Source organism: Phocoena phocoena, chromosome 6 (assembly GCF_963924675.1).
Source record: "Phocoena phocoena chromosome 6, mPhoPho1.1, whole genome shotgun sequence".
Lineage (NCBI taxonomy): Eukaryota > Metazoa > Chordata > Mammalia > Artiodactyla > Phocoenidae > Phocoena > Phocoena phocoena.
The window spans coordinates 15,510,746-15,530,129 of NC_089224.1; the positions used below are offsets into that span (position 1 = coordinate 15,510,746).

Sequence of the window (19,384 nt, forward strand, 5' to 3'; positions counted from 1 at the left end):
ACCACTCCTGAGACTACTGGGAGAGATTTCCCTTTCTCTTCTTTGTTCTCACAGCTTCTGTGGTTCAGCTTTGGATTTGGGCCCGCCTCTGTGTTTAGGTTGCCTGAGGGCATCTGTTCTTCACTCAGACAGGACGGGGTTAAAGGAGCAGCTGATTAGGGAGCTCTTGTTCACTCAGGCCCAGGGGAGTGAGAGGTATAGAATGTGGGGTGAGCCTGTGGCGGCAGAAGCTAACATGACGTCGCATCAGCCTGAGGTGCGCCATGTGTTCTTCTGGGAAAACTGTCCCTGGATCATGGTACCCTGGCAGTGGTGGGTTGCACAGGCTCCTGGGGCGGGAGGTGTGGATAGTGACCTGAGCTTGCACATAGGCTTCTTTGTGGCTGCAGCAGCAGACTTAGCATTTCATGCCCGTCTCTGGGGATCACGCTGATAGCCGCAGCTTGTGCCCATCTCTGGAGCTCATTTAGGCAGCACTCTTAATCCTCTCTCCTCGCGCACCACGAAACAAAGTGGCAAGAAAAAGTGTCTTGCCTCTTTGGCAGCTCCAAACCTTTTCCCAGACTCCCTCCTGGCTAGCTGTGGCGCACTAGCCCCATTCAGGCTGTGTCCACGCAGTCAACCCCAGTCCTATAGGTGGGTCTGACCGAAGCTGGAGCCTCAGCTGCCAGCTCCCACCCACCCCAGTGGGTAATCAGACATGCCTCTCAGGCTGGTGAGTGCTGGGTGGCACCGATGCTCCATGCAGGAATCTCTGTTCTTTGCTCTCCACACCCCTGTTGCTGCGCTCTCCTCCGCGGCTCTGAAGCTTCCCCCCTCCGCCACCCACAGTGCCCCATGAAGGGCCTTCCCAGTGTGTGGAACTCCTTCTTCCTTCACAGCTCCCTCCCACTGGTGCAGGTCCCATCCCTATTCTTTTGTCTCTGTTTTCTTCTTTTTTCTTTTGCCCTACACCCAGGTACGTGGGGAGTTTCTTGCCTTTTGGGAGGTCTGAGTTCTTCTGCCAGCATTCAGTAGGTATTCTGTAGGGGTTGTTCCACATGTAGATGTATTTCTGATGTATTTGTGAGGAGGAAGGTGATCTCCATGTCTTACTCTTCCGCCACCTTGAAGCTCCTGGGGAACACTGAAGCTTTAGAATCACACACTTTCAGAACTAGAACTAGAATGGTCCAGTCCTCTAGAAATGAGGCATAGTGGGCCAAGGTCCAGTGTCTCATTGCTTGGGGACCCCTCAGGTGGAGCCACACCTCCTTTCTTCCCTCCTCTGTCCTCCCCTTCCTCCTCCCCATCCTCATCTGCCCCCAACCCAACTCTCCTACACCCCCTCACTTTCCTTGTTGAGCATCCCCCAGTCAGTTATCCAGCAGGACGAGATACTGCATAGCTGCATGCCTGGGACTGGGAGGCAGGCGAGGATGATGTAGGAAGTGAAATTCACAGGAAAGAGGAGCTGCAATGTGGCTATGTCACTCCAGAGGGATGTAACTTCTCAAAGTCTGGGTGCATGATAATCTGGCTCAGGGTTATCTCTTGGGTGTGCTGGGTGTGCAGGGGCACCTGGGTGCTTCCTAAAAGAACCTCGTAGTTCTCTGGGGCATGCAATTTTCTTTAGGAAGAAGGGAATATTGTCACCCTCATCTCTGCGTGTGGACTAGCTCTTTCCCTGCATCCTCATCTAACTGCCCACAGGCCTCTACCCCACATGATGCTAGACAGCTTTTATCTCCCCATTTCGAGTGTTCAGGAGTCCTTCCTTCTTGAGGCTAATTGCTATTCTACTTAAAACCTCAGACACACGGCTTCTCCATCACACACTAGAATCAGAGGAGCATTGAATCCTTGTGCTGGAAAGATCCTTGGTGGCATACCAAATGAAGGTCTTTTGATTGTACACAGGAGGAGTTCTGGTTCAATCTCAGCTCTAACTTTACCCTTCCCAAGACTTCCTACAATCCACCTTCTGGCCCCACACTCTTCCTGACCCCTCCTTTCTTTTTTTTTTTTTTTTTGTGTGGTACGCAGGCCTCTCACTGTTGTGGCCTCTCCCGTTGCAGAGCACAGGCTCCGGACGCACAGGCTCAGTGGCCATGGCTCATGGGCCTGCCGCTCTGTGGCATGTGGGATCTTCCCGGACCGGGGCAAGAATCCGTGTCCCCTGCATCAGCAGGTGGACTCTCAACCACTGAGCCACCAGGGAAGCCCACCCCTCCTTTCTTTAAACACCTTCCTGCCCAAGGGCTGCTTCTCCACTTAGTTATAAGGACTCACAAAAGATTTGTTAAATAACTGAGCAAATGAGTGCAGGAAACACACTGAACACAGGTGCTGAAACTTCCCACCTCCCTGACTGTTTGCAAGGCTCATCCACATGGAGACCCTCTCGTGCTCCCCTTTCCCAAACCCTTCCCCTCCAGGAAACCCCTCCCTCTCCATAGCTCTTCTCTGGAACCCCCAGTCCATGCGTCTGCCCTTCTCACCCATGTTGGGCCTTCTCTTGTGACAGGATGGAGACAGGGTGAGGTGGGGACTTGCCACACCTGATGTCACAAAGGGGCTTGCATGGATCATGGTATAGACTAGGCACCAATAGGACTCTAAGCTCTGAAAGCTCCAGCTCCCAGACCTGGGCTGTGATGCCCCAACTCCCTGGGGACCCCTCCTCATCTGTTCAGACCTAGGCACTGAGCCAGGCCCAGGACGGCCAGGGGAGTTAGACTCCTGAGCAGCCATGTCACTCTCCCAGAGAGCCCCAATTCCCACCTATGCAGCCTGGCACCATGGCTACGCACACCAGAGGCCATGACTACTCCTGGGCATACAGTTGTGTAGGAGTAATAAGAATTGCCCAGATGCTGGCCATACATGCGGTCCCAGGTCCCTGCCTAGAGTCTGACACCTGGAAATGTGGAGACATTAAGAAGAAGCTGTGATCAGAGATTGTTCCACACTGCTTGGCAGTTAGGAAGGACACTGCCATTCTCCTGAGGCACATCTGTGTTGAAGGATAGACACAGGGGCTGAAGGCAGAGCATGAGGTGCATCTGAGCAGGTGAGCAGGGAGGACAGTCCAGGTGGAAGGTACACAGGCCAAAGGTATGAATGACATGCATCTGAAGGCCACAGACTGCCCCAGAGAAAAGCCCAGAGGAGCTGACATGGGATGCCCATCACCCCTTTTCTCCTCTTCCTCAGCATACCCCTCCCCTGCCAGTGCCTGTGCTGGCAACCTAGGAAGGAGGACTTACTTGAGAAAGCAGTGGGCAGTGGAAAGGACCCAGTGGGAGTTAATGAGGACAGCTCCACAGATACGTGAGCCCTGGTACTGCAGGCTGGCCTCTCATGGCCACTGGCCAGCCACCATGTCCTGGCCACTGTAGATCTTCCCCATCACCTTGGGTTGCCCGCATACTGTGGAGACTCTCCTGCCACCTACGATAGAGGCACTAGTAGTACCCCAAATGCCACTACCAGGAAGGCCTTCTCCACTTCATAGGTGGGAAAACCAAGGCCAAGTGTCCAGTGGCCTACCTCAAATGACAGTGCTACCAGGACTCTGCCTTCACTGGCTGCCCCTGAGAATTGGACAGAGCAAGCCCTGTGAGGATGAGGACCCAGAGGTCTGGTGGGATGGGGCAAGAGGGGACCAAAGGTAGCCACAGCAGCTCACAGCAGCATCTCCAGGGAGAAGGACATCCCTGAGTGAGGCTGCCAAGGGATGGGCACGTCACAGACCTTATTTCCCTCAACTAGCACACCTCAGTGCCTACTCTTATAGATCAAAGAACTAAAGGTCTCAGAAGTTGCCAACATTACTTGCTCAACATCATGGCTTCTAAGGGCCTGTGCCTCCTCCACGTCACCCCGGTGTCTTAGGGAGGGAGATTTGCAGGCAGAAGCCTGTGGTGCTGTGTCAGCCGGGCAAAGTCATTCCCCCTCTCTGACTCAGGATTCTACATTTCTGAAAGAAGAGGGAGTGGGCTAATGAAGACAGCCCTGGCTCTAGGACTCACACCTCGGAGGGCAGGGGGTGTGCCCAGGCCCCCTGAGAGTGGGTATCTTGGTCTAGGGCCTGCGCTGCCAGGGCCTCACGGAGGAGAATGAGACCCGCGGCCCTGGACTCAGGGCCACTCATTCATCAGTCCTGGTGCTTTCCTCCACCCAGCCACCCAGCCTCAGGGTCAGACCCTGCTCTGTCCCCACTTCCACAGTCCCACAGAGGTCCTGGGGCGCTTCCCACCCAGAGGCCACACAGTGGGGAGTCGATGCCCCACCTGTGTCGAGGGGGTCTCTGGGCTGCCTGGCTGTTGGCCAGGGCAGAGAAAAGATGAAATTCAGTGACTCAGGGCACCCGGGCCCTGGTCATAGCCAGCCCCTCAGGCCCTGCGGGTTAGGCCGTCTCAGTCTTCAACAGAGGCCCCAACGCACCCGTAGCTCCCGGGGCCAACTGCTGTGTTTCTGGAGTCGGAGCGCTGCCCTCCAGCACTTCCCCCGCACCTGGAGCCCAGCCGGGGGCGGCCGTGGCCATGTCCGGGGACCCTCACAGCTCCAGGGTGGCCACGGGCGGCAGCAGCAGCCAGAGAAGGGCCACAGGCTGGCTTCGGCCTTGGGCGATCCACACCTCCACGCCCATTGCCAGGGTTGCTGACTCCGGCCGGACCCTACCCTGGCCCTGCCTGACCGTGCCCTGACCCCGCCGCAGCCCAGCCCTGATACCACCCTGACCTTCTTAATAACCTTTGAAACAACTCTACTAACATATAATTTATATACCATGAAGTTCACTTACTATTATACAAGGGACAATTCAATGATTTTCTGTACATTATTAAAAATTTATGTATTTTTTTATATTTAAATAAACTTTTTTAGAGTTATGAAAAAGTTGCAAAGTCAGTACAGAGTTCCAATATCCCCTTCACCCACTCTCCACTAATGTTAGGATCTTATATTACTATGGCATATTTATCACAACTAGTGAGCCAATATTGAGACATTAATATTAACTGAAGTCCATTCTTTCTTGTTTTAAATTTTTTTAAGCTTAAGGTGTAGAGCATAATGATTTGACTTCCATGCATCATGAAAGGGTCATCAGAATAAATTTAGTGAACATCCATCATCCCACATAGATACAAAATGAAAGAAATAGGAAAAAAATGTTTTCCTGTGAGGAGAACTCTTGGGCTTTACTCTATCGACTGTCATGTATAACATACAGCAGTGTTAATTATATTTATCATGTTGTCCATTACACCCCTAGTAATTATTTATCTTATCACTGGGAATTTGTACCTTTGACTGCAGCTAACCAATTCCCCCTCCCCCGATCTCCCGCCTCTGGTAACCACAAATCTGATCTCTTCTCCCATGAATTTGTTTGTTTGTATTTATTTGAAATATAATTGACCTACAATGCTATGTTAGTTCCTGTTATATAACATAGTGATCGGTTATTTCTATACATTTCAAAATGATAAATACAGTTATGATATGTCACCATACAAAGATATTACAGAATTATTGACTGTTTTCCCCACACTGTACATTTCATACTCATTTATTTTGCAACTGAAACTTTGTACCTCTTAATCTACCTCACCTGTTGCTTTCTTCCCCCCAACACTCTCCCTCTGGCAAGCACCTGTTTGTTCTCTGTATCTATAACTCTGTCTCTGTTTTGTTGTTTGTCCATTTGTTTTCTTTTTTAGATTGCACATACAAGTGTAATCATACAGTACTTGCCTTTGTCTGACCTACTTCACTGAACATAATACCCTCTAGGTCCATCCATGTCGTCGCAAAGGGCAAGATTTCCTTCTTTATCAGATATGTGATTTGCAAGACTTTCTCCAAGTCTGTAGCTTCTTTCTGTTTATGTACATCTTTAATTTCTCTCAGCAATACTGTGCAGTTTTCAGTGGACAGATCTTGCACCACTTTATTAAATTTATTTCTAAGTAGTTTATTCTTTTCCATGCTACTGTGAATGAAATTTTGTTAATTTCCGTTTTGTATTTTTATACCTAGAAATGCAATTTATTTATATAAGAAATGTTGCTTCCTCTGACCTTCCTAAACTTCTTTATTCATTCTAGTCTGTTTTATTTTGTTTTGGTGATTTCATTGGGGTTTTCCAACACATAGCGTCATGTCCTCTGCAATAAAAGTTCTAATTCTACCATTTAAAGTTGGATGCCTTTAATTTCTTCTCTCCTACCTTCTTTCTTTTTCCCTTCCTTTCTTCCTTCTTTCCTTCCTCCCTTCCTTCCTTCCATCTTCCCTTCCTTCCTTGCTTCCTTCCTTTCTTTCCTCCACTTCTTAGAGACTACATTTATAAGGACCGTGCTTTTTAAATATGGTCTATCAATCTTTGTCTTTAACGTTGTTTCATCTATTCACATTTAATGTGATTATTGATATGGCTGGAACTACATTTGCCACTTTGCTATTTGTTTTCTGTATGTCTCTTATCTTTCCCCACACTTTTGAGAGAGGCTGGGACCTGGGACCCTTTGCTGCAGTGCTACAGCAGATTTCTGTAAACTGGTGTATGCATGGGTGACAGTCCCACCTGTGGGTTAGATTTCTACAGATGACATACAACTGTCTGGTTTCCAGGCTTGATCACCCCGGTGGGCAGTTTACAGGGTGCAACCTCCTTCAGTGGCCCTTTCTGAAAGCTTGCAGGTTGGTGCCTGAAGAGACAACTGCAGGGGGCAGGTTGAAACAGCAATCTCTCTCTTTCTCTTTTTCAGTCTTTTCTGTCCCTCCTCCCTTTACCTCTCCCTTGGTCCTTATACCTGCACTCCCATCCCCTTTATCCTGAAAACTTCTTGTCTTTGTCTAAGTTTTTGTCATTGGTATCTTTGTTTTATGAGTTTTGTCTGTCCAACCGCTCCTACAAGTCTCTGCCAACATTGTGGGCATGGTGGAGCACTTAAGCCTTGAAATACAAATGCATCCCACATTGTCTGAGACTCGACTCCAGCCTTGGGTTACTTAGTGGGATTTTAAAGAACAAAAAAAGAAGAGAGGGGCTTGCACCTCTCTCCTCTGCCTTTGCAATGTAACTATTCTGCCTGGACTCTCAGGGACTCCCTGATCCATCTGTAGTCCCCCAGACTGAGGGAAAAAAAGAGCCCTTTTTAAATTCAAGCAGGAAAACTGAGATCTCTGATTTTGTAAAAATTACCTTGTCTGGCTTAAGCTCGTGGGTTTAATTAATACAGACCTCTGCGTATTATCAACATTAAGTATAATACTTCTATTGTACCTAGGCTTACTGGAAGTCAATAAGTGCGTATTGTTTCTGTGATAAAATCTACTATCAAGGAAAATAACCTGATAGGATTCAACTTTTAAGTAAATATAACTGGATAAGAGCTTTTTAGTAAACTCTATGGGAATAATCATGTTTTCAAAATGCCCATTTAGAATAGTCCCGCCAGATTTTGGTAACTTGAAACTAAATTAAGTTAAATGATAGGAATCCATCGAGTATCCACGCCATTTCAAATAAGATGAAATATTGGAACCGTATTTGCTAAACAGGCCTAAATTTACCTACTTTTGTCTCCTTGTGAGAGGGAAACTAAGGATGTTTGGATTTATTAGACACATATCTTGCATCACATTAAGGAAAGAAATTGTGCTTTGGGAAGATACACGGGATCTTCCCATGGGATCTTCCCAACAGGTTATGGGATATTCCAATCAGGGAATGCTAATGTCAAAGACAGTTCATGGTGGCTTAAGGAAAGTAGGATGTGTGCTTTCAGAAAAGAAGGTATGAGGAATGGAAATGTATTTTGTTAGAAGGAAAAATGTGATTTTGTCCTACAGCTGGTTATTTCTGAACGGAAAAAAGAAGGGACAAAATATGGCTACAGAAAGTTGCAGAAGATTTGTGGAAACGGAATGTTGAGAAAAGAATTTTGTGTGTGGTCGGGATTTTCTAAGGTTGGATTAACTTTAATTAGGTAACTGGACCTTATCAAGAGTAGGCTGATATAAGACTGGATTTGGTTTCTTTCTCTCATAAGAAAACAACATTTTCTGGGAATGCTCCTTTTGATAACAGATTGTGTGAGTTTCTGTGCCTTTAAGTGAGCTGTATTTACTTTTGAAATGTTTTTTTTTTTCCACCTTTGCTCAAGGAATAACTGTATCACAGCAGCCTATGATTCTATTTGACTGGGTGTTTTAAAAGTTCTGGAAATGTTTGACAGATTTCCCAAATATCAAATTCTAATTGAAATTCTTTTGACTTCAGTTAATTTTGGGATGCTTCATGGGGCCTCTGGAGCCTCCAAACAGAGTTCCTGAACTAACTGTGTTCACTTGGTATGTTAAATTACATGGGAAACATTGTCCAAACTCATTGTTGCCTGTGTCAGATGGAATCATCAGGCTCTCCCCAGTTTTCTCACAGCTGCCAAACAGATAGGGGAAAAGGTTTGGCATTGTTCTGCTGTCTAGTCTCTCACCTTATTCTATGTCCAAAAAAAAAATCCCCTGTGGGAATACTCCCAATGTAGGCCCATAGGTCCTGACCTCTGTAGCATTTCCCATTGCACCCAACTCCAATTCCTCCAGGACTTCCTGTTTTGCACCTCTAGGACCCCTTTCACTCAAGGCCTTGGCAGCCCATACCATTTGTTACAGACTACCTATTGGACGGCCACTTCCAAGCAGCCCACATCCTAGGCTTTAGAGATGCTCAAACTCCAGGAATACCCCCAGCATAGGAAAATAATATAGGACAAAAGCCTCCTGGTAGATGTCTCTGGGACACTGGACTTCATTTCTAGGAGCGCTTTTTCACGGTTTCATGTTATTCAACATGGGATGATCCTCGTCTAAGCCAGAAGAAACACCTCTGGAGCGTATTCTTAGAAATTGGAAATTTTCAAAACAGACGGTCTGAAAAGGGAAAAACTTAAACTCTATTGTAACATTGCCTGGCCATTGCATAAGTTGGGGAATGGGGAAAAATGGCCTGAAAATGGGTCTCTGTAATATTGTCTTGCAATTGGATCTCTACTGTTGCCCGACAGGGAAATGGACTGAAGCTCCCGATATTCTAGCCTTCATGGTCCTGGGAATTCCCTGGCGGTCCAGGGGTTCGGACTCTGAGCTGTCACTGCTGAGGGCCTGCCTTTGATCCCGGGTCAGGGAACTAAAATCCCACAAATCATGTGGGGCTGCCCAGAAAAAAAAAACAACCTTTCACATGGCAAAAAAATACCATAAGTAACATCAAAAGACAAATGATTGGAAGAAAAGTATATCACCATATAAATCAATATCTTTCACAGTTGAAGGGTTAATATCCCCACTTTATAACAACTTTTAAAAATCAAGAAGAAAATACCAGATGTCCTATAGAAAAATGGACACAAGACATGATCAGACAGTTTACCAAAAGAGGTATTAAGAAATGAAAAGATGTTCAACTTCACTCATGATAAGAGAAATGCAAATTATAACTACACTGAGATACCATTTCTCACTCATCAGCTTGACAAAAATTCAAAAGCTTGACAGTACTCTGTATTAGTGACACTGTTAGGAAATAGACATTTTAATATATTGTTGGTGGGAATGCAGAATGGTAGAAGCCTTTTAGAGGGGAACTGGCCAGTATTTAAACTGTATATACATACATACCTATTGACACAGCAGGCACACTTCTAAGAATCTAAAGAGTCACTTGCAATTTTATGAATAGACACATGCACATGGTTCTTTTTCACAGCATTATTTACAGTTGCAAAATATTGAAAATGGCTTGAATGTTTAAGTATAGGAGGCTCTATCAACTGCAGCATATACACAATGGAGTAAAACGCATGTGAGAAAAAGTCTGAGAAAGAAGATATTAATGAAATATTATGGAGGAAATGTTATTAAGTGAAAAGAGCAAAGGGAAAAAAGCATATATAGTTTGTTACCTCTTGTGTCAGAAAGAAGGAAAAATAATGAACATAGTATTTGACTATATATCCTCAGTCTTGGGCAGTTTATCTTTATATGTGTGTTAGAATTACAAAGAAATCTTAAACTCTATAGTAGGTTTGGTTCTTATAGCAGTACGGTGAAGCAGTTTTGAAACTACTTTGGATGCATTATAGGATTCAGCAAATGAGTACATATGTCTATGTTGTTGGGAGCCAGGGTTCTCACTGTGGAAGAGAAGTCATACAAATATGGAATGGGACAAAGCAGGGAAGAATCCCATGAGGATGAGCGGGAGTTGGAAGTACTGGTGTGAACTTAAGATTTGGTAAGATCTGTATACGTGTGTCTGTACATGCTTACGTGCCCATGCATATTTGTATGCGTATATATTTGTATATGTGTGTATACACCCATGTATTTTCTATGTCTGTCCACTGAAAAGGCCAAGAAGAATGCTCCAGTAGCAGTGAGCACATCTAGCATCCAGATCTTAGTCTCTTTCCAGATCACATCTTTGCTTTGCTTTTTCCCCCTGCCCTATCCTGTCTTCCCCACTCCCCTGTTGATGAGACAATTCTCTCAATCATTGTCCCATGTGTCCCCGTTGAAGTTTTGCTTCTGGTGAGCCTGATCCAATGCAGTTGGTACTGGCAGTAGTCCTAAGAAGCAGATGAGAGTGTAGAGATGAATCACCTTTTAGCTAGAGGCAAGGATGACCCCACGTGTAGTGTTAGATGGAGTATTCCTAATCCCTGGTATGCTTCAGCAGTGACTGCTGATGAGGAAGTGGAGGCACTGGACAGTGCAACCTCTAGCATTGCACAAGTCCTGAAAAAATAGTAACCAAGAACAATGGCATTAGCGCCACTGCTGCTGTAGAGGAGATGATGAACCCCAATCTCCCTTACAGGAGAATTCAGAGTGTGTGGTCTCTGTAGGGGCATGGGGTAAACTTTTCTCCCTCCCAAGGCTCTCAGCATCCTCACATCAAGCCAGATGTGACCTGAGTTAAACTCATGTTGCAGATCCCGGTTGTATTTCTGGTGCATCCCACATGGAACAGTCATCAACTGTTTTTTTCGTAACATTTTTAAGCCTGTTAAGATTTTGCATTTATCAGCTGGCCTCTATGATTTATCCCCTCTTCCCTTAACTGAATTGCCTTGAGGTAATTATGAACAGTCCCACGTGTTCACTTAAGAATGGCTGGGCATTCTCTTCTTATACCCTGTAAATACGGGTAGTAGCCACTGTTATATTTTCAGTTTGCCGAAGAGAAGTGCTATAGTGTAGGTTTAGAGATCATGGAATTTGCAGCCAAATAACCAGAGTTCAAGTCATAGTTTATATGTGTGACCTTAGGGGCAAGTTAGTTAACCTCTCTGGGCCTCCATTTAGAAATCTGTCAATACGGGAAGGATGTTGCAGATAATGGCACCCATCACAGGCCTGTTGTGAGGATTAAATATGTTAATAAATGTAAAGTGCTTACAACAGTGTTTAGCATGTAGGGAGTATCATATAAATGTTAGCTGTTATTATTTCAACTCACAGAAATCCAAATCATGACTCTTTGACTCAATATACATTACAGCCTGCAGTTAGAGAATGTTCCCTTAGCAAAGCTATATTTCATTCTTCCATGTTTTGAGCAGAATGGTTGGCTGAAGTCTGAAATCATCCCTGCCTTTGAGAACTGAACAGAAAGTAGCAAAATATAACACACCCAAGTTAAATTCTTGATTTTTTTTCTTTTATCATTTCTCCTTACCCTATATTTTGTGTCCCAGGATAAGAACGTACCTGTTTGAGCACACATTTTCATCACCATGTAATAAAGATGTCTAATTTTCTTGCCTGGAATAAAAGAATATTCTCTTCTACCCCCATTCAGCCAATTTTAAATATTGAGGTCTGCACCTCGAAATGCCATTTCCAGGTGGGTCATTCTTTACCAAGAATACAGGAAATTATATGGCAGTGGCTTAAATATATTGCGGTTTATCCTTCTCACCTAATAAGAAATCCAGGGCTGGAGAGATAGCTCAATGATGTGATGAAGGACCCAGGTAAGTTTTATCACCCTGCCACAGCATCTTTGGAAAGTGTTATTTTGCTTTCAAGTGTGCATGATTGACCTATAAAGGACAACAGAAGTTGGAAGGAGCCATGCTGGATCAGGAAAACAAGTAAGTTCTCAGAATCTCTCAGGTGGTATTTCATTGGCAAGTATTGTGTCAAACTGTAACTATTTTGTGACCAGTGTTCAGAACAGAAACAAAGCGGGGGGGCGGTGTCACACTCTAAGTAATTAAAGGGAAACACCTGTTCTTCTTCTGTTTCTTTGCATTGTAGCTTAAAGAGAAAGAAGAGACAAGTGCACCCCAATGTTCACAGCAGCCCTATTCACAATAGCCAGGACACAGAAACAACCTAAATGTCCATCAGCAGAGGAATGGATAAAGAAGATATGGTACATATATACAGTGGAATATTACCCATAAAAAGCAACAAAACTGGGTCATTTGTAGGCATGTGGATGGACCTAGAGACTGTCATACATAGTGAAGTAAGTCAGAAAGAGAAAAACGAATATCGTATATTAATGCATATATTTAGAATCTGAAAAAATTGGTATAGACGATCTTATTTACAAAGCAGAAATATAGGCACAGATGTAGAGAAAAAAAGCATGGATACCAAGGGGGAAAGCGGGTGTGGGATGAATTGGGAGACTGGGATTGGCATATATACACTATTGATACTATATATAAAATAGATAACTAATGAGAGCCTACTGTATAGCACAGGGAACTCTACTCGGGGCTCTGTGGTGACCTAAATGGGAAGGAAATCCAATAAAGGGGGGATATATGTATATGTTTAGCTGATTCACTTTGCTGTACAACAGAAACTAACACAACACTGTAAAGCAAATATACTCCGATTAAAAAAAAAAAAAAAAGACTCCACATTACCAATTCAGGGGGACTGGATTTGAACCCTGATCAGGGAACTAGATCCCACATGCGGCAACGAAGATCCCGCATGCCACAGCTGAGACTTGGAGCAGCCAAATAAATAAATATTAAAAAAAAATAGAACAGAAACAAAAGCAGGGACTGTCATTCTGTTTCTTTGCATTGTAGCTTAAAGAAAAAGAATGCCTGCAGGAAATACTATTTTTAGCTTCACTGTGGGCCAGCATGGAGTCAATGAGAAATCCCTGATACGAATTTTTGAAGTGTCACAGGACATTTTCAATAATGGATAGAACATACAGACCTAAAGTCAATAAAGGAACAGTTAACTTTCAACAACATTATAAACCAAATGGACCTAAGAGCCATATATAGAAAATTCGAACCAACAGTTAGATATTATTCTCAACTCTACATGGAAGTTTCTCCTAGATCACATATTAGGTCACAAAACAAGTCTTAATAAAATTAGCAAGACTGAATTATACTAACTATTTTTTCTGTCCACCATGGAATGTAAATAAAAAGCAACATAAAAAAAGCTGGAAAATTCACAATGTGTGGAAATTAAATAATATAATCTTGAGAAAGATTATTTTGTTTTCAAAAATGAAAACAAAAGAGAAATTAGAAAATATCTTGAAAAAAATTAAAATGAAAACAGTATACCAAAACATATGGGATACATCAAAAGCAGTTCTACAAGGTAAGTTTATAGTCATAAATCCCTAGATTAAGATGAAAGAAAAATCTCAAATAAACAACTTAACATCATCCCTGAAGAAACAAAAAAAACAAAGTAAGCCCAAATTTAGCAGAGGGGAGGAAATAAAGAGCAGAGCAGAAATAAATGAAATACAGACTAGAGAAACAATAGAAAAGATTAATGAAACTAAGAGCCAAGTTTTTTAAAAAGAAAAACAAAAATTGACAAATCCTTAGCTAGTCTAACAAAGAGAGAGAGAGAGAGAGAAGATCCCAATAAAATCAAACAGGTATGAAAGGAAACATAAAATGGATTCCACAGAGATAGAAAGGATTATAAGGGACTGTTATGATTAATTGTATGCCATGAAATTGGATAACCTAGAAGAAATGGATAATTCCTAGAAATACACAACCTGCAAAGATTAAGTAAAAAAGAAATAGAAAACCAAAAGAGATCTAAAACTAGTAAGGAGATTGAATCAGTAATCAAAAATATCTCAGCAGAGAAAAGCCCAAGATCAGATGTCTTCACAGATGAACTCTGTCACCATTTGAAGAAGATTAATGCCAATCTTTCTGAAACTCTTGCTTACTCCATTTGGGATACTCTAACAAAATACCACTGACTGAGTAGCTTATAAATTATAGCTCACTATTCTGGAGGCCTGAAGTCTGACTTTATGGCATCATCACACTTGGATGAGACTATTCTTTCTGACTCATAGTTGGTACCTTCTCTCTGTGTTCTCACATCATGGAAGGGGCTAGAGGTATCTTTGGAGCCTTTTATTAAAAAAAAAAAAATAAGGGCACTAATCCCATTTATGAGTGCTCTGCCCTCATGACCTAAGCAACTCCCAAAGGCCCCACCTACTCTATCACATTAGGCATTAGGTTTTTAACATATGAAATTTGGAAGGACATATTCAAACCATAGCAAACTCTTGCTAAATACTGAAAAACTGTGAACTCTTCCAAACTAATTTTAAAAGGCCAGCATTACCCTGATATCAAAACCAGACAAAGACACTACAAGAAAAGATAAAATATCCCTGATGGCACACAGATGTTAAAAACCTCATCAAAATACTAACAAACCAAATTAATCAGCACATTAAATGGATTATACATATGACCAAGTGGATTATACATATGACGCTGGGATTCAAGGATGGTTCAACATCCATATATCAATCAATGTCATGATACATGACATTACCAGAATGAAAAAAAGAAAACAAAACAAACCCCCACCATGATCATCTCAACAGATACAGAAAAAGGATTTGGAAAAAACTCAACATTCTTTCAGATAAAAATCCTCCATAAACTAGGAATAGAAGGAAATGAACATAAAGAAGGTCAAATATGAAAAGGACACAGCTAATATCAAACTCAATAGTGAAAAAGTGACAGCTTTTCCTTTATCAACATGAAGGCAAGGATGTCCAATCTTGCCATTTTTATTCAGCATAGTTCTGGAAATCCTAGACAGATAAATTAAGTAAGGAGAAGAAATAAAAGACATTCACATCAGAAAGGAAGAAATAACATTATCTTTGTAGATGACACAATTTTTTTGGTAGCAAGTCTTACCAACTCCACAGAAAATGAATTCACTAAAGTGGAAATACATAAAAATCAACATACAGAAGTCAATTCCATTTCTACTCACTAACAGTGAAAAATCTGAAAAGTAAATTAAGAAAAGAATCCCATTATCAACTTCAACGCAAAGAATAAAATACTTAGAAATAAACATAACCAGAGGTGAAACACCTGTACACTCAAAAGTATAAAAAAAATGATGAGGAAAATTAAAGACACTGATAATACAGAAAGACCTCCCATGTTCATGATTACTATTTTCAGAATGTACATACTACCATAGTGGTCCACAGATTCAATGACGTCCCTATTAAAATCCCAATGGTGTTCAATACAGAAATAGAGAAAGCAATCCAAAAATTCATAGGGCACCACAAAACACCCCAAATAGCCAAAATAATCTTTTGAAGAATAAACCTCAAGGGATCACACTTCCTGCTTTCAAAACATATTACCGGGCTTCCCTGGTGGCGCAGTGGTTGAGAGTCCACCTGCCAATGCAGGGGACACGGTTTCGTGCCCCAGTCCGGGAAGATCCCACATGCCACAGAGCAGCTGGGCCTGAGAGCCATGGCTGCTGAGCCTGCGCGTCTGGAGCCTGTGCTCCACAGCGGGAGAGGCCACAACAGTGAGAGGCCTACGTACCACAAAAAAAAAAAATAAACAAAGAAACAGATTACCAAGCTACAGTAATGAAAACAGAATAGTACTGGGTTAAATACAAACATATAGACCAATGGAACAAACTAGAGAGCCCAGAAAGAGACCCATGTATATACAATAAACAAAATAAGACCACTGAATACTCTCAATCAAATACTTATGAAAAGTCCTAAATAAACTTTTGTCAAATGTTTGAATCTTAAACGTTAGTAGCATGGAACATAAAAATATATCCAATAAACCAACACCATTTTATATTAATTTAAAATAAAGTCACAAAAAATGGTATGGGCTTCTCATATCATAAAGCTTCCTTCCAACCTGTAACAACCATTACATCTTCCCAAATGCAAGCTGTATTTCAACAAACAGGAGCAACACCACCACCAACAACAACACCAGCAACAACAGCTGTAACAGAAAATCCTGATGGGAAGGGAGAATCTGATTTCCAGAATTTCTACTTTATATTATTTAACATATAAATTTTCAACAAAGAGTTATGAGGTATGAAAACAAACAACAAAGTATGATCCATGAATGAGGAAAAAAATGTGTATATATATATATATATATATATATATATACGTGCACGTGTGTGTATATATGTGTATATATATATATATATATATATATATAAATATATATATATACACACTGTCCACACAATGTGGACATACACATATACACATTGTCCAGGCATTAAAAAGACTTTAAATCATTCTCTTAAATATTCCCATAGAACTAAAGGAAATCAGGAAAATGGTGTCTCACCAAGTGATGAATACTAACAAAGAGAAAGAAATTACAAAAAGGAATCAAATATATATTCTAGAGTTGAAAAGTGCCACAACTGAAATAAGAAAGTCATTAGGGGGATTCATTAGCAGACTTAAGCAGGCAGAATAAAGAATTGGCACATTTGAAGAAGAACTGATTGAGACTATCCACTCTGAGGGGTGGAAAGAGGAAAGAGTGAAGAATAACGAGCAGAACGTAAAAGACCTACAAGACATCATCAAGTATGACAACATATCCATAATAGGAATCCTGCATGGAGAGAAAGGGATAGAAAGTCAGGGAAAATATTTGAAGAGATAATTGTTCCAAACTCCTCAAATATGATAAAATACATGAAAGTACATATCCAAGAAACTCAGTGAACTCCAACAGGAGATCTACACAAAAACACTATATTAAAATTGCAAAAACTAACAACAAAGAGAATTTTGAAAGCGTCAAGGGAGAAGGCTGGTGAATTTCATATTCACGTGTTGAAAGAAAAACACTGGTAACCAAGAATTCTATATCTGGTAAAACCATCTTCCAAAAATGAAGGACAGCAGTGATATAGGTAAGATGGCAGAATAGGAAGCTCCAGGTGTGTAACCCCATGAAAACACTGAACTAAACTATAGAATACAAATAGCTTTGTGGGAGCTCTAGAAACCAGTCAGTAATCTGAAGCAACAAAGTGAATGCCCAGTCAAGAAAGAGTCACTCTCAAAATGATAGCAAATTTCATGACATTTTTGCTCACTCTTATCCTAACCCATTCCTGACTCAATATGGTGCAGGAGAGTGAAAGCTGCCCAATTACTGGTCCTCCATTGGGAGAAAAGTAAAAGAGTGCAACTTGATTGCAATGTGTGGCATGCCAGGCAATGTCTGAGAGTCTGATTTCTGTCTCACATGACTCACAGCTGAGATAGGAATAGAGGAATATTTTTTATATCAGATTGGTAGCTGTGAAAGCAATGATGGATTCAATGACCCATGAAAACTTCATGGCAACTGTAGACCTGCACACACCTGGAGGGCAGAGATTACTGACAGAGGAATACAACAGAACATTTCAGGGCCAAGAAGACAGGGGTGAGGCTCTTGGGGAAATGAAATATTTAAAAGCAGCTCTGTGTGTGGCAGAATTAGGGGGCTGTGGCTGGACTTCAGACACAGGCCCAGTGAAGGCACATTCTCAGAAAAGATCTGAGAAGACCTTAAGTCATTACACCAGGCTGAGTAGTGAAGGCCTTCCTCTGCAAGTATCCAGTCTACAAGGCTCGGAGAGGTGGCTGTTTTTTTCAATATGCAATTTTTGACAAAAGCTCACAAAACACAGAAAAAAACAGGGAAATGTGGCCCATTCAAAGGAATATAATAAATCTCTAGAAAGTGACACTAAAGAAACACAGGCTTCACAGTTGCTAGATGAACTCTTGAAAGCAACTGCCTAGGAAATCAGGAAGATGATATATCAACAAAGTGAGAGTATCAACAAAGAGACAGAATTTATTTTAAAAAAGCAAATGTGGAGTTAAAAGTGTAACTAAATTGAAAATTTCACAAGAGGGGTTCAAAAGCAGACTGAAACAGGCAGAGGAAGGCATCAGCAAACTTGAAGACAAATCATTTGAAATTATTAGTTCTCAGAGCCAAAAGGAAAATCAATGAAGAAATGTGAACAGACCCTACTGGAATTATGGGAATCCAAAAAAGAAGACATTATGGGAATCCAGGAAGAAAAAAGAGTGAGAAAACAGCAGAAACCTCGTCTGAAGGAATAATGGACAAAAACTTCCCAAACTGTGAAATACTTGGATAAAAAAATACAAGTTAAATGGACTGTAGGGTAAAATCAAATAGACCCACACTAAACCACATTATAATCAAACTGACAAAAGTAAAAAACAAAGGATCTTGAAAGAATCAATAGACAACTGAGTCATCATGTATTAATGATGCCAAATAAAATTTTTAGCAGATTTTTCAGCAGAAACCTTGCAGTCCAGAAGGCACTGGGATGATGTATTTTAAGTACTGAAGGGAAAAAAAAAATTAAAATCCTATATCGGCAAAACTGTACTTCAAAATAAAGGAGAAATTAAGGCATTCCAAGATAAACAAAACTTGGAGGGAATTACTATCATTAGAACTTCCCTACCAGAAATACTAAAGGGAGTCCTTCAAGCTGAAATGATAAAATGCTAGACAAGTAGCTCAAAGCTAGAAGAAAATATATAGCTCTCTGGTTAAGGTAAATAAGTGGTGAAATATAAAAAACATGAGTATTACAACGTGGGTTGGTAATCACACTTTTAATATACTATAGGATTAAAAGTAAGAAAATTAAAAATTGACATAATTTCTACGTTAATGGATACACAATATATAAGGATGTATTTTTTAACATCAATAACAGACTGGAGGAGTGGTGCTGTGAAGGAGTAGAATTTTTGTATATTACTGAAGTTAAGTTGTTGACAGTTTAAAACAGATTGTTATGACTTTAGGATATTGTATATAATCCCTGTGATAACCAAAAAGAAAATATTTACAAAATATACAGAAAAGGAAGTGAGAAGGGAATCAAAATGTGTCACTCCAAAAACAATAAACACAAAAGAAGGCAATAAAGAAGGGACAAAAATTTAATGAAGCATACAGAAAACAAATGTCAC

At 41.6% G+C, this 19,384-nt stretch overlaps 1 protein-coding gene across 1 annotated transcript in view; it reads right to left on the minus strand.

Annotated features, from left to right (window-relative positions):
* Positions 1 to 1,318: 1,318 nt before the first annotated feature.
* LOC136124995 (putative serine protease 47) overlaps positions 1,319 to 19,384 on the minus strand; it is a 42,609-nt gene continuing 24,543 nt past the window's right edge. Inside the window, 4 exon segments of the mRNA XM_065879855.1 lie at positions 1,319 to 1,473; positions 1,476 to 1,609; positions 3,249 to 3,432; positions 4,429 to 4,725. Of these exon segments, the coding sequence (XP_065735927.1) occupies positions 1,319 to 1,473; positions 1,476 to 1,609; positions 3,249 to 3,432; positions 4,429 to 4,725 (770 nt within the window).